Raw genomic sequence first — 25445 nt, 5'->3', positions numbered from 1 at the left:
GACATGGTCCCTGATTTTGAGTCGTTTCTAATCTGAACCAGCTTTGGAACTCTTGAAAGATACCACTGATCTTCAAGATGGAGGAATTTTAAACTAGGGACTGCTTGAGGACAGTCTTAATAAGGTAGTGGCCAGTCACAATCACACCTTGCATCTTCTTCCTTCTCAGGACTATAGCTGGCCTTTCCCGCCACCCCTTTCTGTTTGTAAAATGTGCTTCCTATCCCAGAATCTTTGCACATGTTATTTTTTCTGCTTGGATGGCTTTCTACACCCACCTACTATTGCCTAACTTTCACTTAGTTAATACCTTTTCTTTTGCTAATATATGAATCAGTCAAAACTTCTTTAAAGAAACTCTAAGACAACTCATTGACTAGGTTAATCACACATACACACACACACACACACACATTGCTGAAGTGATCTTCATTAGCATAGTATTCACTTTCTTAGTTCTTACTATTATTAGGCACTTACTACTAATGAACTGATTACTTCTAGAATTCACTCCCTCTCAACTGTCTGTTACTGCTTCATTCAAATATCCGTTCTCTTCATAAAATCATATTCTTTGTGTCCATCAGTCTCTCATTGCAGTATGTTGTATATCATGTAAAAATGATGCCTATGAATTGTAATGTGAAATTGCAAATATTGCAAGAGTTGAAGGATTTCTTGATGGTAATAAGATATGCTGGAGGAAGTGATTGACAAATGAAGGCTTTCCAGATTTAGGTCACTAAACAGTTGAAAGAAAATGAGCCTGTCAGGATTGACTTTTTAAAAATAAAGAATGATTTGAATATCAAAAAATGAAGGAAAATCCGTTGGGAAAGTGACCTTTATGATTGTGGCTTAGAGTCAAATATAAAGTAAAAGATGTTGAATTGTATTAGCCGTATAGTTTTACCAGAAAAATCACGCACACAACTCAGCCAATATCTTTCAACTTAAGAATTAGTGCCTTTTTCACAATATTAATCTAACATTTGTTAAGTTTAATATAAAATAAACTTATTTTCATATTTTTTAGTTTCACCTTTAAAGATGAGGTTACAGAGAAATAAATTCAGGTCCATATTTTTGGTGAATTCACTTGAATTTTTTTCTACACTAATTATCTTTAGATAGTGAGAACCTCTTCTATTTAATTATTGTTTTTCTTCCATGCCAGATGGAAACTCATTCCTGGCTTAAAATGGACCCTCAATAAATATTTGTCTAATGAATGACTACAATTGGTGTGAAAAACTTTGTTGATAACCAGTCTTAAACCTGAAGACCAGCTACTTCTAACGAGATGTCCTTTGTTTTATTCATAGAGTAACAGATTCCCTGGATACCCTTTCAGAAATTTCTTCAAATAAACAGAACCATTCTTATCCTGGTAAGACTACACAGTTTTGTGTTCCTAATCACTATTTCTTTGCTTTCATGTATTGAAAAATTTTTATTCTGAGGTATCGTATACAAAAGGGTCTATAAACTGCATTTGTATAGTTTGTGTAATAATAGAGCAAACATCTGTTACCTGTCCCCTGGCTGAAGAAGATGATGACCTGACCTGTAGAAACCCCTGAGTACCCCATCCCATCTCATCTGCCTTGCTCTTCATATACCCCATCCTCAGGTGGAGGAGTCTTGAATGGTACATTAATTATTCCCTTGATTCTCTTTATCACCCATATATAGATATATCAATAAATAATATGTGTTCAGTTTTGATTGTTTGCTATTTTGTTATTTAGCATTCCGTTAAAATATTCATTCCATAATTGATGGTTATTTGGGTTATATCCTGTTTCTTTTCTGTTACAAACTATGTTCTTGTGCACACTTGAGGAAGTTTCTCTAGGATTGCCAGGTGTGGGATACCTGTGTCCTCCACCTTCCTAGGTAATGCCTGTCTGTATTGCATACTCTATCTGTGATGGACCAGAGCCTCTTCTTCTCCTCAGCTCATTAGTACTTACCTTGTTTGATTTAGAAGTCTTTGCCTATCTGAAGGGCTTAAATGGTATTTCATTATGGTTTTAATTTGCATTTTCTAGATTACAAATGAGGATGAGCCTGTTTTCATGCTTATGGGCCGTATGCATTTCCTCTATTATGAAGTACCTGTTCAAGTTTCTTGCCCATTTTCAGGGGGTAGTTTGTCTTTATCTTATTAATTTGTAGGCTTCTTTGTGTATTTTAGGGACAAACATTTTGTCAATTTCATATGTGGCAAATATCTTGCCCAGGTCGTTACTTGTTTTTAAATCTTTTTATTTATTATTTTTGGTATCTTTAGATTAGCAGAACTCCTTAATTTTTTGTAGTCAAAATAGCAAAACAGGTTATGGTTATGGTTTGCCTTTTTTTTTTTTTTTTTTTTTTTTTTTGAGATGGAGTCTCGCTCTGTCACCCAGGCTGGAGTGCAGTGGCGTGATCTCGGCTCACCGCAAGCTCCGCCTCCCAGGTTCACACCATTCTCCTGCCTCAGCCTCCCGAGTAGCTTGGACTACAGGCGCCTGCCACCGTGTCCAGCTAATTTTTTGTATTTTTAGTAGAGACGGGGTTTCACCGTGTTAGCCAGGATGGTCTCGATGTCCTGACCTCGTGATCCGCCCACCTCGGCCTCCCAAAGTGCTGGGATTACAGGCGTGAGCCACCGTACCTGGCCTGCACTTTTTGTTTTAAGAAATCTTTTCTTAAAATTGAAATTATGAAGATGTTTTCTTATATTGTTTTCTAAAAGATTTATATTTTTGTGTTTCCCATTTGTCAGTTTACTCAGAATTGATTTTGTGTATGGTAAGGATCTAATTTCTTTTTTTTTTTTTTTTTTTGCATGGATAACCATCTATGAAAGAATGATTTGTATGATACCAATCCTTAAATAATTGTTGAGATTAATTTTATGGCCCACCCTAATAGGTATGTTGTTTTAATTTGAAATTCCCTAGTGTTTAAATTTGGAATTTTCTAAAGATGTTTGATGATGTATTAGTTGCTAGGGATGCTGTGACAAAGTACTACAGACTGGGTGGTTGAAACACAGAAATTTATTTTCTCACAATTTTGGAGGCTCTAGAAGTCTGAGATCAAGGTGTTGGCAGGTTTGGTTTATTCTAAGGCCTTTGTCTATGGCTTGTAGATGGCCTTCTATCTCTGGTGTCTTCATGTGGTCTTTTTCACTGTTTGTGTGTGTGTCCGTCCCACTCTCCTCATAAAGACACTAGTCATGTTGGATTAGAGCCCATCCATATGACCTCATTTAACTTAATTACTTCCAATTACATATGACCTCATTTTAATGTAATTATCTCCAAATATAGTCACATTCTGAAATGCCAGAGGTTAGGACTTCAGCATTTGAGTTTTGGGGGGGCAAAATTCAGCCTGTAACAGATGCTGACTATCTTTTCATATGTTCATTTGCCATCTCTTTTTTGTATTTTTTATTGACATAGTTGTACATATTTTTGGGGTACATGTGATAATTTGATGCACGTATACAATGTGTAATCATTAAGTCAGGGTAATTGGGATATCTATCACCTCAAACATCGATCTTTTCTTTGTGTTGGGAATGTTATAATTCTTCTCTCCTAGCTGTTTTTAAATATACTTAAATATACAATGTTATTAACTATAATTTTCCCCCTCTGCTGTTGAATACTAGAACTTATCCCTTCTATTTAAGTGCATGTTTGTGCCCATTAGCCAACCTCTCCTACCTCTCTTTATCCCCCTTCCCACCCACACACCCCTCCCAGCCTTTGAGGCTAATCATTCTATTCTCTACCTTCACAAGATCCACTGTTTTAGCTCCTGCACGTGGGTGAGAACGTGTGATATTTGTCTTTCTGTGCCTGGCTTATTTCACTTAACCTCCAGTTCCATCCACGTTGCTGCAAGTGACAGGATTTCCTTCTTTTTATGGTGGAATAATATTCCACTGTATTATGTATATATACCATATTTTCTTTCTCCATTCATCCATTGGTGGACACTTAGGTGGATTCTATATCTTGGCTGTTGGGAATCGTGCTTCAGTAAACATGAGAGTGCTGCTATCTCTTCAATGTACTGATTTCCTTTCTTTTGGATATATACCAGCAGTGGAATTGCTGGATTATATGATAGTTCTATTTTTAGTTTTTTGAAGAACCTCCATCCTGTTTTTCCATGATGGCTGTAACTACTGCCTATTCCCAACAGCATACAACAATGTCCCAATAACAGTGTGCTATATCTTCTTTGATGATGTGCCTGTTCACATCTTTTGCTCATTTTAAAATTCTGTTTGCTATTTTCTTGTTGTTCTTTGTATATTTTGAATACCAAACATGTATCAGACATGTGTTTTGCAAGTATTTTCCCCCAGTCTGTGGCTTGTCTTTTCATTCTCTTAACAGTGTATTTCACAGAGCAGAAGCTTTTAGTTTTAATGAAGTCTGAGTTATCAGTTTTTTATTTCGTGAATTGTGCTTTGGTGTTTTATCTAAAAGTCATCCTCAAACCCAAGATCACTCTGATTTTTGTCCTGTGTTATCTTCTAGGAGTTTTATAGTTTTGTGTCTTATAAGATCTATGATCCATTTTGAGTTAATTTTTGGGTAAGGTGTGAGGTCTGTATCTAGATTTTTTTTTTCACATGTAAATGTCCAGTTGTTCGAGTATTATGTGTTGAAAAGACTGTCTTTTTTCCATTGAATTGCCTTTGCTCTTTTTTCAAAGATCAGTTGACTAATTTATACGGGGCTATTTCTGGGCTCTCTGTTCTGTTTCATTGATCTATTTGTCTAATCTTTTGCCGGTACCACACTGTCTTGATTACTGTAGCTTTATAGTAATTCTTCAGGTTGAGTAGTGTCAATTCTCTGGTTTTGATCTGCTTCTTCAATGTTGTGTTGGTTATTCTGGGCCTTTCACCTGTGTATATAAACTTCATAATCAGTTTGTTAATATCCATAAAATAACTTGCTAGGATTTTAATTGGGATTGCATTGACTATATAGATCAAGTTGGGAAGAACTGACATGTTAATATTTAGTCTTTTTACCTATAAACATGGACTATCTCTCCATTTGTTTATATCTTCTTTGATTTCTTCCATCAGAGTTTTATAGTTTTCCTCATAGAGACTTTGTACATGTTTTGTTAGATTTATACCTATGTATTTAATTGTTTGGCATTAATGTAAGTGGTGTTGCTTTCATAATAATATGTTTTTTTACCTTATACCAGCTTTCTTTTGGTTAAGTATTTGCCGAATATATCTTTTTCTGTCCATTGACTTGTAACCTTCCTATGTTCTTATGTTTTTAGAATATTTCTAAATGGCATATAGTTAGGTTTTCCTTTTTTTTTTTTTTTTTTTTTTTTTTTGAAACGGAGTCTTGCTCTGTCGCCCAGGCTGGAGTGCAGTGGCACGATCTTGGCTCACTGCAAGCTCCATCTCCCGGGTTCACGCCATCCTCCTGCCTCAGCCTCCCGAGTAGCTGGGACTATAGGCACCCGCCACCACGCCTGGCTAATTTTTTGTATTTTTAGTAGAAATGGGTTTTCACTATGTTAGCCAGGGTGGTCTCGATCTCCTGACCTCGTGATCTGCCCACCTCAGCCTCCCAAAATGCTGGGATTACAGGCGTGAACCACTGCACCTGGCCTAGGTTTTACTTTTTTAAAAAAAGTCTGACAATCTTTCTTTTAACCTGAGAGTCTTACTCATTTGCATTTATTGTAATTACTGATATACACTGATGATATTTTTGTTATCTTATTTGTTTTCTGTTCACTTTTTTGTACTTAATAAGTGATTTTTATTTCTTGACTTTATTCTGGCTATATTCCCACCCTGTTTTTTTTTTCTCATTCTGTTTACTGCCTCTACTTGTGTAGAAGTTATAGTCTATGAATATGCTGCTTAGTAATTACTGTAGATAATTTAACATTGATACTTCGCAAAGTCTAAAGTTGATGATTTTTATCCTTTCTCAAATAATAGAAAATCATTAGAAACTGAGTTGTCCAGTTTGTATTTTATTTCTCCTATAAATTTGACATTATTGTAATAGTTTTATATTGTAACATTACTCTCATATTTCCCAGTGTCTTTACTCATTAACCCTCAGAATTTCTACTTGGGATCATTTTTTAAATTTCATGTATATAAAATTTCTTTTAGAAAGGGTCTGTTGGGTAACAAACTCTTTGTTTTTGTCTTTTCCAATGATAATTTTACTGGGTGTAGAATTTTAGGTTGAAAGATACTTTCCCCCTGCATATTGACAGTATCGTTGTGCTGTTTTTGGCTTCTGTCATTGTTGATGAGACGTCATCTGTGAGTCTAACTAATTCGTATTGTTGTTTCACTATCATGTCTAGGTAGAGATTTCTTTTTGTTTATCCTGTTTATCCTTTTTGTTTGGCATTACGGATTTTTCTGTATCTGGGAGTTGATCAATTCTTTACAATTCTTATTTATTATAATTAAAATAGTTTCTCCTTTATTATTTTTCTTAGCTCCTTCTGAAACTCTGTTTAGTAGTATGTTGGACCTTCTCATTTTCTTTCCCATGCTCTCTCATATTTCTCACAACTTGTCACTCTAGACTATATTTTGGATATCTTTAGACCCATCATTCTGTTTCTTGATTCTCTCTTCAGCTATGTTTATTCTGCTGCTTAATCCAGCCATAAAGTTTTAAAATTATAAAAATTGTCTTTTTTTCTTTTTTCAAATCTGCTTGCGACTTACCATTGCAATTCTTTCCCCATATTTTCAAATTTTTCTTTTATGTCTTTAAATATTTAAAGTATTATCTTTTATTTTGTGTTAAATAATTCAGTATCTAAAGCCTTTGTGAGTCTGATTCTGCCATCTGTTTCTGTTGAGACTAACTTATGGTTTGCCTTCTTTCCTCGTGAGTTTTGTAATTTATTCTTGTGAGATGCTTGTTTTGCTTAGAATTTTATATATAAAAATTCTTTGAGGCCTGGGTTGATGCTTCCAGAGAAGATTGTATCTACCTGTGCCAGTTGCCTGGAGGCACTGCCAACCTGGGACTTTAATTTATAGTCTCTGCAACATATTTTTGTATTACAAGATAACATGAATTTCATTCATGGTAACAAATTCTGAGGGGAGAAAATTTTGTCTCCTACTGAGGATTAAGGTTGACATAAGTGACTTTCCTTTGTCTTCATCTGAACGGTGTTTCGTTTTGTTTCTCATTTCATGAGAGTGAGCTGTTTGGGATCCTCACTTTAACCAAGAATCTTTTGTGAGAATCTCCATTTGGAGGCCCTGGGCTTTATTTTCTTCCCTGTCTCCTGTGCAGCCAGTAAGGTGAAAGCCCAGGTTCTCTGGAATTAATTGGAAAGCCTGCTGGTATAAGATGGTCAATTACTTTGGTGCTTGGAGGCCTCTGATGGTTTACCTTTTTTGTTTTCAGCCACTTTGAAATTGTGCCTTTTGTGTCAGCTCGATAGTATTTTTTGAAAATCATAGTTTTAAACTAAAATTGTGTCAATCAAAAGATTCATTCAGCACATTTGGTCTGCCATAACTGGCCAGGCTGGAAATCTTGTTTCTTTTTAAAAACATCTTTTTAAAAATTTACCTCTTGTGAAGTGTTTTTATTTCTGTTGTATTATTTGGAGAGGCCAACAATCAAAAGCTCTGAAGTTAATTGTTCAATGTTTTATAAATGATTGTATCTTTTAAACCACTCTATCTTTTTTATATGATTATCAAGATTATCATATTTGATAGTAAAAATAATCAGCTTTATAAATGTGTAATTCAATTTTATTTGATTTTTAAGAAATCTTATAATGAAATTCTCCAAAAGTAATGTCATGCTCTTCACTTATTCATCTATGTGTATAGTTTGATCATGAAAGTAAAGATGAAAATTTGTTAAGAAATCTAAACTACCGTTATATTCTGTATACTTACCTTTTCTGCTTTCTTTTCTTTTTGTTTTTAAATGAGATAGGATCTGACTGTATTGCCCAGGCTGGTCTTGGACTCCTAAGTTCAAGCAGTCTTCCCACTTGGCCTCCCAAAGTGCTGGGATTACAGGTGTGAGCTACCATGCCAGCCTGCTTTCTGTTTTGAAAGAAACATTTAATATAATAGAACATCTATAGAAGAAGTGATAAAATGTCATTTTAAATAAGGACTGAAAGCTTATATTTTTCCTCTTCTAACCCCAACTTTCATATTTAGGTTTTAGGAGAAGTTTTAGCACAACTTCTGCTTCTTCCCAAAAGGAGATTAACAGAAGAAATGCTTTTGCCAAGTGAGTATTAAGAAGATTTAGAAAAACACCTTTCAAGATGAACATGATGGGATTCTGTGAAGAAAGAAAAGTGGAGTGCTGTATCTTTTGCATTGCTTGGTAGAGTTTTAACACGTAGGAGAAAAGGTGTGATAAGTGTATTGAGAAGAGTTCTTCCTCCCTCCTTTGCAAGCGCAATTAAAAATGTCACCAGTGACTAAAACTACTGCGCTGCATATATTTTATCTTCATAGAAGTTAGAACTGTTAATAAAAGTTAAAGGAATTTACATATTGTCTTTTCATTAAGTAGGGTGGATTGCTTTTAAACTCTCCTTAAGTAATCAGAGATTTGATTTAATATTGTCAGTGATACATGAAAGAAATGTAAGGTGTAATCTTACAGTTATTTTGAAAAATGCTCCCAATTCCTCTTAAGAGTATAATGCTCAAAAAAGCCTTTTTTTGTTGTTTTGTTGTAGAGAGAATGCCCTTTTCTCTTTTTCATTTTTGTTTATCTCCCCGAGACCCACTTCACTACCTCCCAGTGGTTTTCTGAAGCATTTTCACTTTAGAGCAATATGAGGCTCTTCTAGACTGATGGGTTTAGAGGTTCTTTTTTTAAAATGCTGCCAGTTAATCTATGAATAATACCCTGGGGGAAAAGGCTTAGCTGCTTAGGGAAGTACACGTGCTTGTTTAAGTAATGGGACCCTAGGAGCCACCAGAAGTTAGAGCCCAGAGGCCAGAACTTGATGTCCCACTGGGGATAGGCAGGTCATTTGTTTACCTTCTAGCATGAAGGTATTGGCAAGCTTCACAGAGATCTGAAATTTCATGGGAGAAACCTGGCTCATCCTGAGGACTGTTAGGTACTGTTGAGAGGGTTGGGTGGGGCTGTTTTTCTCCCTTCCTCAAAACCATCACCAATTTTGAGAATTTTGAAGGTCTTCTTGCTTGAGTAGCTGAAGGAGTTTAAGGGCAGTCAGTTTATGCTCCCGTTTATTGAAGATATTCAAGAGTTCTTAGGCAGAATGGAAGAAGCTGCTAAGAAGAAACACCCAGGAAATAAAGGATTCTGAAGGGGGAGAGGTGTCCAAATCAGTGTTGAGATGTTGGTGAGTGGAAGAACATGATACAGAGAAGCAAGGGAAGGAGAAAACAATCTGAGCCCTGGGAATTATACTACAGGTATGGTTATACACAAGACACTCTGAAGACGTGAGGTAGAAATATCAGTACTTCCCTGTTTTCTCTAAAAATAAAAAAGCTTTAGTAATATTTATACAGGTTAACACTAGTCCCTTAAAACTGTACTTTTATTGAGGATAGAGAATAAAATTTTTTTTCTTTTTGAGACAGAGTCTCACTCTGTCACCTAGGCCTGGAGTACAGTGGTGTGATCTCGGCTCACTGCAAGCTCCGCCTCCCGGGTTCACGCCATTCTCCTGCCTCAGCCTCCCAAGCAGCTGGGACTACAGGCGCCCGCCACCACACCCGGCTAATTTTTTGTATTTTTAGTAGAGACGGTTTCACTGTGTTAGCCAGGATGGTCTCGATCTCCTGACCTTGTGATCCGCCCACCTTGGCCTCCCAAAGTGTTGGGATTACAGGCGTGAGCCACCGCGCCCGGCCGAGAATAAACTTTTTAAATTATTTATTTATCTGTTTTTACTCATAAAGTGTGCGACCAAAATGTTTGGTGATCATTGTTCTCAGAAACAAAAGAAAGGATTTCAGGTGCTGGCAGGCACTAGGACATTTGTCCCTGCTCTTAGGGGTGAGGGAGACAGGGCAGTGCTCGATGGCCTTCTGCCAAGGGGCCAGAGTTGATTGTGTGTTGTGCTGTTGTTAACCTGGAGACGTGATGTGTTCTGAGGCACGTGTGTTGAGAAAGTGTGTTTCTTGAGATTCATCAAACTCTGCCCCATGTCCTTGCTTATTCGTACGGAAATAAATGATACTTTGAGAAGAAATGTGGATAATCTAGTCAGAGATGGTGGACATTCTTGGGTAGAAACTTGAAGGCCTTGGAGGGCACGTTTGGCCCCTGTGAGTGAAAGCAAGCTGGGAGAGGAGAAGGAACAGATTTTTCTAGATCACGTATAGAAATGGTAGTGAGGAATGCGTTTCATCCCAAGGATAACATGGCAGAAAGGGGGAGGGAAGCAGCTGTGTCTTCAGAACACTGTATGTCCAGTGCCAAGGATGAGCTTGAGATTGTACCATGGTCGTCACAGGGACCTGATAGGCATGAGGCGTCGATTCTCCTTCACTCTGCGGATGTCTACATCCCCCCTGGGATCTGTCTTCTGTTCCGTTGTTACCAACTCACTTCAGCTCTTCTCCATGTTATCACCAGGGCCTGCTCAAAAATCCTCACTGGGTCTTGTCTGTGGAATCTGGCTCATTGGCATGGTTTGGTCAGCCCAAATTTGATTGTCTTTAGGCAGAACTGATACCATCCAGTTGGCCACAGGTCTGTCCTCTCACATCATGTGCTTGGGTTTGTTTTCTGCCTATCCCTTAAAGCTTTCGAATTCTCAAACACAGAATGAAGTCCAGATTCGTTGGCCCAGCATTTGAAGACCTACGCGATTGGCTCCTGTGTTTCCCTGACTTTTTTTTCATGGTAATATCCTCACAGGTGATTGCAGTTCTCTAAACTGTATGCTTTTCAGTAATATAAAAAGTAATACATAGTTTGGCCAGGCACAGTGGCTCATGCCTATGATGTCAACACTTTGGGAGGCTGAGGCGGGAGGATCACTTGAGGTCAGGAGATGGAGATCATCTTGGCCAACATGGTGAAAGCCTGTGTCTATTAAACTACAAAAAAATTAGCCAGGTGTGGTGGCTTGCACCTGTAGTCCCAGCTACTCAGGAGGCTGAGGCAGGGGAATCACTTGAACCTGGGAGGCAGGGGTTTCATTGAGCCAAGATCATGCCACTGCACTCTATCCTGGCAACAGGGTAAGACTCAGTCTCAAAAAAACCAAAAATACAAAAATTAGCTGGGCATGGTGGCAGGCACCTGTAATCCCAGCTACTTGGGGTGCTGAGGCAGGAGGATCACTTGAACCTGGGGGGCAGAGGTTGCAGTGAGCCTAGATTGCTCCACTGCACTCCGGCCTGCGTGACAGAGCAAGACTCTGTTTCAAAAAAAAAAGTAATATATATATTTTTCTCAGACGATGATCTCTGCATTTCCTTTTCTGTGTGCCTATCTTTCAAGCTGGCAGAAATGTCATTTCCCCACTAACGTGTCTTTCCTGAGGCTTTAAGGGCGAAGAGACGTCTTCCTCTTCTGAGCTCATTCTGCACTGTATACAGTCTTTATTGTAGTATTTATAACATTTTACTGATTATTATGTACAAATACCTAGAACGTAGCCCCATGCCTGCCATTTCATAGGTGGCCAATAAATATTTTTGAATGAGTAAACAGAGCTCTCAAACATACCGTAATTCTTTTTTTTTTTTTTTTTTTTTGAGACGGAGTCTCGCTCTGTCACCCAGGCTGGAGTGCAGTGGCACAATCTCGGCTCACTGCAAGCCCCACCTCCCGGGTTCAGGCCATTCTCCTGCCTCAGCCTCCCGAGTAGCTGGGACTACAGGCGCCCGCCACCACGCCAGGCTAATTTTTTGTTTTTTTAGTAGAGACGGGGTTTCACTGTGTTAGCCAGGATGGTCTCGATCTCCTGACCTCGTGATCCACCCGCCTCTGCCTCCCAAAGTGCTGGGATTACAGGCGTGAGCCACCGCGCCCGGCCAAACATACCGTAATTCTAAGTGTCTCAATTCTCTGGCTTTTGAGCTTTGACATACCTTGAATCAAATAAATCATTCTTATTAGAATGTTAAGTGTTTACCCAAGCCATTAATTTTTGGTTTAGATGTTGAATCCGTTATTTACTTGTTTCTTTAAAAGCTTTTTTGATTATGAAAGTTGTACAATATTTGAAAAATGAAGAAAAACCAAATGTAAAAAGGTCATCTGTAATTTTGTTACCTAGATGAGATTGTCACTGTTAGCATTTGGTATATACTTTTCCAATTGTTTTCCTAATGCATGTGTCTGAATTTTTTTTTTTTTTTTTTTTGAGACAGAGTTTCGCTCTTGTTGCCCAAGCTGGAGTGCAATGGTGTGATCTTGGTCACTGCAACCTCTGCCTCCTGGGTTCAAGTGATTCTCCTGCCTCAGCCTCCTGAGTAGCTGGGATTACAGGCCCGTGCCACCATGCCCAGATAATTTTTTTGTATTTTTAGTAGAAACGGGGTTTCACCATGTTAGCCAGGCTGGTCTCGAATTCCTGACCTCACGTGATCCGCCTGCCTCAGCCTCCCAAAATTCAAGGATTACAGGTGTGTGTGCACCACCGTGCCTGGCCATGTGTCTGAATTTTTAAGCAAAGGGAGATGAATCATATTCCATATACCCATTTCAAAGCTTTCCTCCTGTATATCGTGCTCATATTCCCATATTCTTTAATAGCTTCCTTTAGCGTGACTTTTGCAATGTTTTTAAAGACTGTGCTGTGATATGAAAACATTTTTATGGCACAATAATAAATGAAAAAAATCAGAATTTAACTTGTAATAGATGCCAGACTTCTAAAACATGTATTGAACCTCTCCCCTTCCTTACTCCCCAATACTTCCTATCTCTTTCTCTACATATATGTGTGTGTGTGAGTGTGTTTTTCAATATTTATTTATTTATTTGACAGAGTCTTGCTCTGTCGCCCAGGCTGGAGAACAGTGGCACTATCTCAACTCACTGAAACCTCCGCCTCCCGAGTTCAAGCGATTCTCGTGCCTCAGCCTCTTGAGTAGCTGGGATTACAGGTGCCTGCCACTATGCCCCTTTAAGTTTTGTATTTCTTGTACAGCCAGGGTTTCACCATGCTGGCCAGGCTGGTCTGAAACTCCTGGCCTTAAGTGATCTGCCTGCCTCAGCCTCCCAAAGTGCTGGGATTATAGGCATGAGCCGCTGCACCCAGCCTCTTTTTTTCAGTTTATGCATTAAAGGTCTTTATTTGCAGTTTATTTTAATATAGAGGAGTGGTGAGAGTCATATCCTTTTTCTCAGCTAACCAATTTTTACAGCACTCCTACTTCAATGTTGACTCCTTTTTCACTGCTTCGAAGTTTTACTTTTTAATCACATGTAAAATAATTCTGTGTATTTTTCATTTTTCTAAAATATGTTTTCTGTGTCATTTAAAACTACATTCTTATGCCAGAGCCACATTGTTTTAACTATTTTAACTTTATAATTTAACCTCACGGCAGCGTAAACCTTGCCTCGTTATTTTTCAACCTTTTCTTAATTGCCAGTACCCATTCTGTTCGTGAAGAGAGCCTGGCCTTTGTGCTTATACAGCCGTGGATCTGAGCCTCATCTTTGCTCTTTTCATCTCTCTGACCTTAGGCACATAGCTTAGTTTTTCTGAGCCTCAGAGTCTTCTTCCGTTATAAGGAGGTAATAATCCCATCTTCACTGGTTTGGGTGAGATCGAAAGAGATAATGTATGTGAAGTGTTAGGTACCTAGTAAGTGTTCAGGAAATGATAGCTATTGTCATTATTCATGTGAAAATTACAGTAATTTTGTTGGGTTACAAAAAACATCCATTTGGGGAGAATTAACCTGTATACATTTCTATTTAGTAACAGAGCTCTTCCATGTATGTTCTTCAGTAAAGATGTATGCTTTTTCTTATAGGTATTACATGTTTCTTTATTAAATTTATTTTTGTATTTGTGCATTTGACATGTAAATAATTTAAGACTATTTTCTAATTAGAATTCTATCACTTACTGGCAGATGTGGCTTAGAATAAATCTCTGAGCCTCAGTTTTCCTATCCATTAAAATTAGTCATCTTCCTTTTTTACAGGGTGGTTAATAGGAACAAATGAGACATTGTGTGTGACAGTGTATTAAAAATATAGAAAGTGAAATGAAATATGAAATAAGTAAGACCCAGATTCTGTTCACAACAAGATCCTGTGTAATATTAGTAACAAGTTCTGTGTTGATTCTCCTGTGGGGTAGGGAGAGGGGTTTCTTTTGGAGGAAAGGTGGCGTGGGATAGAGGATGGAAGGCTCCAGGTAGTTTTGATGGTTTCTTTCTGGCCGTTTTGGAAGGTCTCAGCTCAGGGGGCAACAAGACCCTGGTCATGTTTCTATTGTGGGTGAATATCAGGGTCAGCGACTTCCAGTGGACAGGGCAGGCAGCTCTGGGGCAATATAGCCTTGAGGCCTTGGATGAGTGCACTGGGGAGTCCCATGCCTCATTATCAGGTTGTGGTGGTGGTGCTGAGTGCTAGGAGACGTTCTAGCACGTTGTAAGGAATGTTATGTTGTAGGGAGAAGGAGAGGCAGCTGCTCAAGGCACCTCAGACCCTCGTTAGTGTTAGTGGCTGGGAGGGTGCTAAACCTTTAACCGTAACTGGAGTTCATACATAGAACATATATACATATGTGTATAGATATTTCCAGAGTTGTAGATTTACAGTTTTAAAGATTCGTTTGCATATGAAAAAATATTTTTTAAAGTGAACAAAAAATAATTTAAATTTACTACCCTGTCAAAATACTAGATTCTTTTCTTTTTGCTTTATTTGATAATATTGATAGCAATTAAAACACCCAAAATACTAGATTCTTTCTTTTTGCTTTATTTGATAATACTGGTAGAAATTAATTAGGTATAAGTGTATTTTTTCTAATTGCTATTTTACTGAAAGCATATATATGTGTGTGTGTACATACACATGTATTTGTGTACACACACACACACACACACACACACACACACACATACATATATACATATATATATATGGCAAATGAAATCTTAAATCCAGAATAGGGTAGTCTTAAAATAGCTCAAAAGACAAAAACTTTTAAAATGTTAAACAGAAGTACAGTTGAACTTTGAGTAATGAGTATGGGGGTTAGGAGTGCCATCCCCTGCTTGCCTGCAACAGTTGAAAATCAGTGTATAACTTTGGACTCCCCCAAAACTTAACTACTGATAGCCTACTGTTGACTGGAAGCCTTACCTATAACATAAACAGCTGATTAATACATATTTTATATGTTACATGTAGTATGTACTGTATTTTTACCATAAAGTTAGAGAAAAGTGTTAAAGTCATAAGGAAAATATATTTACTATTGCTTAAGTAGAAGCGGATCATCATAAAGATCTTCATCTTCATTGTCCTCACTTTGTGCAGGCTGAGAAGGAGGAAGAGAAGGGGTTGGTCTTGCTGTCCCAGGTGGCGGAGGCAGAAGAAACTCCGTGTATACATGGACCCACATACTTCAAACCTGTGTAGTTCATGGGTCAACTGTATACTCTAAACTGCTATTTAAAATTTTAAAATCAAGTTATGACCTTAAAGTATTCTCTTTTGGGAACTGAATGAATGAATTCTGAATCTGGCAGTGGAAATGAATATGATACATTGCATTACGTGGCTTCAGCACTAAAGAATTTCTCCCACTTTTCCCTTTTGCACAGATCGAAAGCTGCTTTGCGTCGCAGTTGGAGCAGCACCCCCACTGCAAGTGGCATTGAAGGGAGCGTGAAGCTGCATGAGGGGTCTCAGGTCCTGCTCACGAGCTCTAATGAGATGGGTACTGTTAGGTACGTGGGCCCCACTGACTTTGCTTCAGGTATCTGGCTTGGACTTGAGCTCCGAAGTGCCAAGGGAAAAAATGATGGGTCAGTGGGTGACAAGCGCTATTTCACCTGTAAGCCAAACCATGGAGTCTTAGTTCGACCGAGCAGAGTGACCTATCGGGGAATTAATGGGTCAAAACTTGTGGATGAGAATTGTTGAGTTAAGCTTCTAAAATATTAAATAAGCTCGAATATATATATTTGGTGTAAATAAAGAGTCCATGGTAAATGGTTTATTTAGCCATATTAAAATTTTGAAAATATAGTTATCTTCTTAAAAACCATTATAACAATTTAGAGAGAGTTCTTTACAAAGCCATGAATATGAACTCTGGGGAATCATGGTTCTTTTAAAGCAATTTTCAAAATAGGTACCAATTAAAGCTTTAGGTCCCAAGAAGATTCTGGGACTCAGGAAGAAAAAGTGCCATCAGGTGACCAGCTGTTGCATTTCTTGCTTATTCTGTTTTGTTTTTGCACATCATATTGGATTTTTGTTAGTGCCCTAATTGTGAAGGGTTTCTCTAGCTTTGATTATGTATAATGTTCACGTGACCTTTTTTTGTCAAGCATTTTTGGAATTTTTCTTTCTTTCTGTGCTTTATTACTAATAAGTCCAATGAGTGAATAGTAGCTAGCTGACTAGTATGTATTTTTATATTTTGGTAAAATTATTTGCCCTTTCAGAATGCCTCATCTAAAGATACATGATAATTTTGGAGTTGGAAGGGGCCTTAGAGGCTCTCCAGCTCTGCTTCTTGCCCATTGCCAAATACCGAAATGGAAGCCTGTCTTACCTGGGGTCACTAACTGGTTGGTTAACTGCGCTAAGAATAGACTGTGGGTCTCCTCACTTGTGGCCCAGTGCTCTTTGTGCTATACAAAATGTCTAATCTCAGATTTTTCTTCTGCTGCTTGACTGCTTCTTCTGGATGAACTACAAAAAACCCATGATTAAGGTTTATAAATTCAAGCGATAATTAGATTTTTTTGCACAGACTTACTTAACTTCCTTATTGGATATGTTTGTAACACATAAACACGAAGCACTTTTAAAACATGATGCACTTTTATCTTTGTGAAGAATTTACTGTCCTTTCCTCCTGGGATATGAGAAACATTTTAAAAAACGTATTTAACAGAAGAGAGCAAATAAAGATATATCAGGAAGGATGTATTATTTACTTAAATGTTTACAATATCTGGATTTTTTTTGTTTTATTACTCATAGAACTGGTGTTGTTTGCTGTTTTTATTTCTCTAATTGTTGCAGAGTTCTGTCTGTTACAAAGCTGCAGACCTGTATCATTTTTATTTTCCTTCTTGAGCATATGTTAACAAACTAAGCTTCACATTAGAGTGATGTCATAATGTAAAATGTTTGCATTGTGGTTAGGTATTGAAGTTTATGTCCTGTCTGTGTAAAGATTCATCTTTTATTGTAAATATTTAGACTTTACCACAGAAATATTGGAACAGTTTGCTTTATAAGATTAAAAAGTATCCTTCAGAATGGAGCTTGCCTTGTGCTTAGAAATAATATGTTGAACTATTTTGCAATATACTATTTTAAATCTAAATTCTGTCACTTCGCTGCCTTTTTAAAATAGTGTGGTGTTTAAAATGTTGCTAGAGCTATTTTCCTGAAATATATTTGCAAAATAAGGCTGCTTTGTAATCAAGGAATATTTTTATTGATTGAAGGAAATGACTGTACTGCGATTCAAAAGTAAACTTATTTTATTATACAGATTATTTCTTAAAAACTCTATTTATACCTTAACATGAAATCCATGACCACACCAAACTTGGTTATTCATAATTTTTCTTGTTAAATATAAAACACTATAAGTTAAAAACAGTAATGCCAACATTGAATTTATTTTTGAGGTCGAAGAACCGGTTGTTCTCTTTATATTTAGATGAGGATTATTAAGTCCATATAACATGTATGTTTACATATACTATACATGCAAATTAGGTGTTTTCATTTGTGTTTTGCTTATGAAATGTCATTTAAAGTTCACTTCTTGAGCAACAATAAAAAGGGAAGCTGTGTGGTTTTGGAATGGTATCTTGTCATTTACCCTATTTGCAACTCTCCTTTTCTCAGTAACTCAGGGTGCATATGCTTTGAACTTTTTCCTCATGGTAATGGCTTGGATTTGTCCTATCCCTATAAAGAGTATTAAAAAGTATCATGCTTTCTACTCAACAATCTATGTTCATAGCCACCATTCCATTAGTATTGTTTTGGTGAATAGTGAGTCATTTAAGAAAAGAATGTATTTCTACAGTTGGGATTTCACTTGTTTATTTAGGGTAGGATGGAACACTTTGACTTTAGATTAAAAAATAGAAATAATTAACGGCCTTTTACTAAAAAACTTTGTTTTTATATTTAGGGTGATTTGGGGGGAATATTTTTAAGTATGTAAGAATGTTGAGTACTGCTGTTTGCTAATTGTGAACTGTGGTGGTGTAATCTTGGTGTGAGTCTCTGGCACCTCCTCCCAAGAGCTCCTTGTTCCCCTCTCATGTTTTATTTTTCTCTTTAGCATTTGGTCATGCTTATTACTGATTACAACTTCTTGCTTATTATTTCTTTCTTCCTTCACTAGATTGAGGAGTGGATTTTTGACTGTTTTGTTCACCACTTTATCCCCAACACCTAGAATAATACTTGGTACCTAGTAGATGCTCGGTTTTGTTGAGTGAACAAAGGCAGTGAAGGCCATTGATTGTTGGAAATAGAGATACTATCTAGCTAGCTTCAGACAAGGGGCCTTGTGAGACTAGGCCACAGAACAGGTAAATTTTCTTAGACACGGAAGGAAGGAGGACAAGAAAAGTTTGAATCCAGGAGCCCAACTTACCCCTGAAGAGTGCTGTGTAGGAGACAACAGATGCTGAGTGGCGCAGCAGTAGGGAATGGGGAGGAAAGACACAGCAGGACCACCTGGGGCAGCTCCCTTTCCCTTCTGCCTGGGGCTAACTTTGAATTCCTATTTTAATATGATAATTTAGAGAATATGGTAATACGTATGGTCTAATATGGAGAGAATGAACTGGATCATACTCAAGTGGGGATAACGTTGATCTCCAGTATTAAATATATATCTATATCTATAATTTTTTTTTTTTTTTTGAGACAGGGCCTCGCTCTGTCACCCAGGCTGGAATGCAATGGCGCGATCTCGGCTTACTGCAACCTCTGCCTCCCAGGTTCAAGTGATTCTCCTGCCTCAGCCTCCCGAGTAGCTGGGATTACAGGCACCCACCACCATGCCCAGCTAATTTTTTGTATTTTTAGTAGAGATGAGGTTTCACCATGTTGGCCAGGCTGGTCACGAACTCCAGACCTCAGGTGATCCACCTGCCTTGGCCTCCCAAAGTGCTGGGATTACAGGCGTGATCCACCGTGCCTGGCTGTTTAGATATTTTTATTTCAGAGTTTTATTTTGAGGCTACCTATTTAGAATGTGTGATAATATTATTTAAACCACATCAACCAATGGCGAGAAGCCTATTGTGTTAAAATCATTCTTAATTGAGAAACAGTTCTAGTAATTTTAACTACTTACCAGATGGATATTTGTTATCTAAATAACAAATGACTAAATGACTCAGAGACATATAATATTCATTGCCACATTGCAAGCCAATAGAAGGATTAATTTTTTATTTTTTTCATGCCCTTTCCTTCACTACACTTATTTATAATACAAATACAGTGGTTAATACAAAACTTACGTTATCATGTATATTTTTAGTAATTGTTTAGTATCCCTTGGTACACAGGCCTTATTTACAAACAGTGTCACATATACTGTTTGAATATAAAATAAACATTCCTAATGAAATTTGTGTATAGGCTGAACAAGTTAAGCTCGCGGGACATGTTAATAGTGTATTATAAGCAGAATATGATGCCTTTGCATAGGCAAAAAGATTTTGTTCTACCAATTTTTTTTTTTTTTTTTTTTGCTAATTCTCCTTTTTATGGGAGGAAAAGAAGTATACGTGGTGGAATTTGAGTAGACGGGCACATATTACTGACAATATCGTTTCATTATGTGTGGTCAAATGAAACTTTTTGTTTTATAGCTCTCCCTTGAGAGCAGCATCAAGGTGTAGGAGAAGCTTTTTCCGTTTATCTTTTTAGAATGTCTTCCAGTGAATAGAATGTTCATGACAATAGATCAGCAGCAAATTTCATCATTTACTATACCTTTCAAATAGGGCAAGTGTGTAGTGGTCCTGGTGGTGCTGAGAAGGGGCAAGGCATTCTGAATTATTAAAGATATTTCAGGTGTTTAAATTGAGGCTGTTAGCCGAAAACATAATCTGTTCCCAAGGATCACTGGTGTCATTTTTTAAATGCTCATAAATCTGGTTTAAGTTCGGCTCTAAAATGCCACATGAACCCAGATATGTGAGTTTATTGCTACTGTAGCCCCAATAGACTCCTGTGTCAGGAGAAATTTGGTCTCAGGATTAGATATTTAGTCAGAGTTGTTTCAACTGGCTACATAAAATCCAACTGGGATCAATTGAACTGAGCAAGCTAACTATCCTATACTGAATTTGAATTTTAGGCATTTCTAAAGCATGGAAGGTTTAACCATCCAAGTGCTGTGTTCTTGGCCTGTGCCCATCTGGTGGAGGTTAAGTTCTTTCAGTTCCAGCCCTTCATGACTTGATTCCACGTAGACAGACTTACTTTATTGAAGACTGAACTAATTATTATTTTTCACATAACAAATCAAATCAGACCGACATGGAGATGAATCAGGTTAAGATTATATGCACAGCTTCAAGCCATGCCTTTTGTTCTTTTCTCTAGTATGACTTCTGAGATTTAGCTTGAAACTCAGTCAACAGTGTTAATGACATTGGCTGCCCCTGACAGTTCTTGTCGTGAAGGGTGGGTGTTACTATCCAGTATCTTTGGGGGGGAAAACCCCTATAATGGATTTTGAAATGAGTTTTAATAGTCATAAAAAGTCTTGTATTGATGGCAAGGGGAAGTGGATTTTGCATTACAGACGATATAGAGCATTACAGAGCAGAAGAATAAAGCGAAAAATTATAGTCACCTTTATTGAACCTGCTAATACAAATGGATTTCTAATAAGAATTCCAATACATTACATATATTAGTGAAAATACTGTTATTTTTCAGATGATATTTTCTCTTTCTTGAAGGGAATAGAGCTTAGGGAATTAAGAAATAGCATGAGGTTCTTGAGGCCTCACTTTACACCCCCTGGTGTGTGACAAAAGAAAATCCAATGTAATTTTCTGCTTTCGTTTCTTATCCTTTATAAAACATCACCAGCTGTTTCCTGGTACATACTTGAGGAAAAAAAATTTCTATCTTGAAAATTACTTTATTTCTTCTGAGAACTGTGAAATACTATATAAATATTACTTTGAGAATAATGCAAAAATATTTAAATTGTTTCTTTTCTCAACTATTAGATTCAGTAAAATATAGGAAATTTGCCCACAGTCTTCACAATCTTATCTTGGTGGGGTGTTTGAATTGGCTATCTTTTTGGATTCCCTGTTTCTAGGGATCCATTATAAAGCTATATGGTTCACAACAGATCTCCAAAAATTGCCATCCAATGGCAGTGGATATCTCTATAAACCTGAAGAGAGGGGTCTATCCAATTCTATGGTGATTGTGAGAGAAGACTCCTGTTCCTAATGAATTGCCCATCATAATGGCACTTGGATGCGCTTGTTGAGGAGCATCAGAATCCACAGGCACCTCCTGCTCTCAAACACCTGGCTTGCTTTAGGCTTTGCCACCTCACTTTGGAAATGGGCACCAATATGGTTTGGCTGTGTCCCCACCCAAATCTCATCTTGAATTGTAGCGTCTATCATCCCCGTGTGTCATGGGAGGGACCTGGTGGGAGGTAATTGAATCATGGGGGTGGGTTTTTCCTATGCTATTCTCATGATAGTAAATCTCATGAGATCTGATAGTTTTATAAAGGGCAGTTCCCCTGCACACTCTCTCTTGCCTGCCACCATGTAAGACATGCCTTTGCTCTTCCTTTGCCTTCCGCCATGATTGTGAGGCACCCCCCCAGCCATGTGGAACTGTGAGTCCATTAAACCTCTTTTTCTTTATAAATTACCCAGTCTCAGGTATGTCTTTATCAGCAGTGTGAGAACAGACAAATACAGGCACTAAGAGGTGCAAATTGTCAACTGACAAAAAGAAAGTGCATCAGATATACCATCAAATATTAGGTGTGATAAAAGATAAGTTTTATGGTTTTACTTTGCTAATAAGGTTGCTGTTATAGCAAATGTAATGAAAGAGAAATAAATGGTGTGGCACTGAAAGCATGGAAGTCATTAAATGGACATGACTCATAGTTCTGTTGGCTTTGCTTCTTTCTGGAAGTCATCCCTGATTAATCTCGTTTTGCTATGGTAAGGATTTGATTTGTTAAAGAGATCTTTGAATAGAAAGATCTTTGAATAAACAGAGGACTGATACTAAACTCTCTGGTCTACTTCTATATAAAGATTACAAATAATTTGTCTTACTGGGATAAGAGTCAAGGTCAAGGACACATGCACACACCAGTCATGCTCCACTGATTATGGCTGGGTGTTGGAATTTACCTTACCACAGGTGAAGTCCTGCAGAATCACAGACTTCACAGTTAGAAGGTGCCTTTGATACCAAAGCCATATATACATATATATGATGGATATATATCCATCATATGGGGTTTCACTATGTTGGCCAGGCTGGTCTTGAACTCCTGACCTCGTTTTTTTTAAATAAAATGAGAGTTTCAGTAACTTGCTTGAGTCAGGGAGGTAGGTAATTGCAATCTAGTAGTGGTAGGTCTCTTAACTTCTGCACGGTCTGCTTGCTGTTTTCTCAAGTAATTGATGAATGCTAAACCATCCAAGATGATATAATCATCTGAAGTTTTATCAATCTGATATTCATCTGTGTTAGCAAATAACCTCTTCTAATATGTAAATATTCTAGGGAGAAATACTACCCTAGCTGCTGAGGTTTCGATGTGAGTTTAATAAGACTCTCTTTCACGTAACACCAGCTGAAATGAACATTGAGTGATGGAGGAAAAATAACTGCAGGTTAGTTCTCACAAGGAGGCAATTAGGAAATTGATGGGATGGGGAGACAGCCTGAGGATGTCAAGAAGAGGGATATAAGAAATGGACATGTGAAGGCACTAAAGACTAATTTTGGTACTTGTGCTTTTTCTGAGGTTAGACTTGTGCCATCTTTCCATGTGAAGGGTAACACACCTGTTTTACACTTACTGCATGCTGAAGAGAGGAAGGTGGTTCCTGTAGTTTTGTGGTCATAGTTCATGTAACTTCCCATCCCCCGCACCCCCCATATAGTAGTTTGTTCTTACCAAGTTTTTCAAATGTTTTACAGTTGTTAGGCTACAGCTAAAAAATGTTTTGCACCTGAGTAGTGCATCAAAAATTAAACACCCCCACTCAGGACACCAAATGAAAGTAGAATCTTAATAGAAGCCTTACTATTTTGTTCTCAGTAATGATCTTGTATTTTACAGCAGCATGTTTAGGATTACGGGAATGCTGGTTTTGCTTTTTATGTTCACGCAACAACACAGGAGCCATCTGCTGCAATGAAATTAGCAAAGTCAAATTGTATGTTCTTTAGGGACTCATTTTAAAAACCATTAAAGACAGATTGACAACACACTTCATACAATTTTATGAATCCTGTCATGGGTAGTCTGTTATTTAGAGTAACCTGAATTCAAATGCATCTCCTTTTAGGTCTGTAAAGCTTATACGGATTTTAATCCTGTTATTACTACTGATAACCTATTAAAATGGCTTGATCATTAGAATTTCTTAGTGGTGTGCTATGGGAATTTGGATATAAAGTCCCATGTTTTACAGAATAAACTTAACTGTAGTTACATAATAATCTTACAGCTATAGGGTTTACTAAGTACTATGTGGAAATGCCAAAAATTTTTTTAAAAGAATTACTGAAATTGTGGTAGAAACTTTATGTTCTTCTTTTGAGCTGAAAAGGAGTTGGGTTCTGGCAGGGTTCCTGCTGCTGTCATTAGAGTTAGGAGGAGGAATAAGTGCTGGTGTTCAGTTGCACAGTCGGGTGACTATGGTTAACAATAGTGTGTATTTCAAAATAGCTAGAATAGAGGATTTTGAATGTTCTTACCACAAAGAAATGATAACTGTAGGAGGTGATGGATATGCTAAATGGCTTGATTTGATTTTTATAATATATGCATGTATTGAAGCATCACATGATACCCCATAAATACGCATGATTATTATATGTCAAAACAACAAAACCAAATGACAGATGAAGAAAACATGGCACAAATGGGAGAGCCAAGAGGGCTGGATGTGAGTGGGGACAAGAACCACCGCTGAGCATGAGGGCAGGGAGGCATAGACATACCTGCCCCCACACCCAGCCCCACCTCACCTGGGGGGCTGCCAAGGTGTAAGAGGGGGTGCTTGTGCTTTCACACAGTGTATGATCTCCCTGAGGAGCTGTGAAGAAGGGAGGTGATTGTCCTCTTATGTATGCAGACATTGAGGTACCAACGGGCCAGATAACCCAAGGGGAGTCAGAACTCAGACCCTAACTGGTGGAAAGAGAATCCAGCCTTTTAACTACTGAGTAGAGCATACTCTTTTTAAAAAGTCTATTCCTGCTAGTCTGAATTTTTATAATTCTGAGGTACAACATATTAACAAACTGGTCATTGCTCACAAATTGCCAGTTTCCCAGTGGAACAGTTGTGAACTTTTGATGGGCTTCTTTATAGACATAGGATATAAATAATTATGCTAGATTATGGTTTAATTAGCATAGCTTCTGCAAACTTTAATTGTGCCCGTTCATATTCTGGGTGGAACTTTCTGTCATGGTTAATAACTTTATTAAAGTCCATAGTGTCTGTATGAATTGTAGCCATATGGCTGGAGCAATATTCAAGTGGACAATAGTCCAGATAAATATCATGCTGATACCCATGGGTTACACCAAGTTAAATGAAACATCTTCAGGTCATCGCATCTCAGTGTGGAGTTGTTTATTTACTTATCCATGTATACAAGCTTTTAAGACTTGACTATTATTTACATGAAAGTTGATACCGATAAGGACAATTAGAGAGATCAACAAATCAATCTCAGTGGTAGAAAGGCACAACCTGAAAATGTAATGGATTTGTAGTTCTTAAAAGTGGAAAGAAGTAATATTTTCCCCATGAATAACAATAAAGAGATGGCTGTTTAACCAGATAGCTTACTCCCAGCTTAATTGGTTACTGATGTTACAAATCTAAAATGGAGGTGTTTTTCTCAGTTATTGACAACTCCTCTGTCAGTATCCTTTAGGAAGAGTGTTTCTCAAAGTGATATTCTTGAGCCCCTTCAGGTG

The 25445-nt window shown here is 37.6% G+C and overlaps 1 protein-coding gene across 4 annotated transcripts in view; it reads left to right on the top strand.

Moving 5' to 3' along the window:
- The window catches only part of CLIP4 (CAP-Gly domain containing linker protein family member 4), an 84997-nt gene extending 66952 nt beyond the window's left edge, over positions 1-18045 (top strand). For all 4 annotated transcript variants that reach the window (XM_054476641.1, XM_063649421.1, XM_063649420.1 and 1 more), the window contains 3 exons: positions 1326-1390; positions 8228-8300; positions 15815-18045. In XM_054476641.1, coding sequence (XP_054332616.1) covers positions 1326-1390; positions 8228-8300; positions 15815-16136 — 460 coding nt within the window. In that variant the 3' untranslated portion in view covers positions 16137-18045. The remainder of the gene's footprint in view (positions 1-1325; positions 1391-8227; positions 8301-15814) is intronic.
- The last annotated feature ends 7400 nt before the right edge of the window (positions 18046-25445 follow it).

Source organism: Pongo pygmaeus, chromosome 12 (genome assembly GCF_028885625.2).
Source record: "Pongo pygmaeus isolate AG05252 chromosome 12, NHGRI_mPonPyg2-v2.0_pri, whole genome shotgun sequence".
Lineage (NCBI taxonomy): Eukaryota > Metazoa > Chordata > Mammalia > Primates > Hominidae > Pongo > Pongo pygmaeus.
The sequence above is the reverse complement of the archived record's forward strand: the minus strand, read 5'-3'. Positions and strand labels throughout refer to the sequence as shown.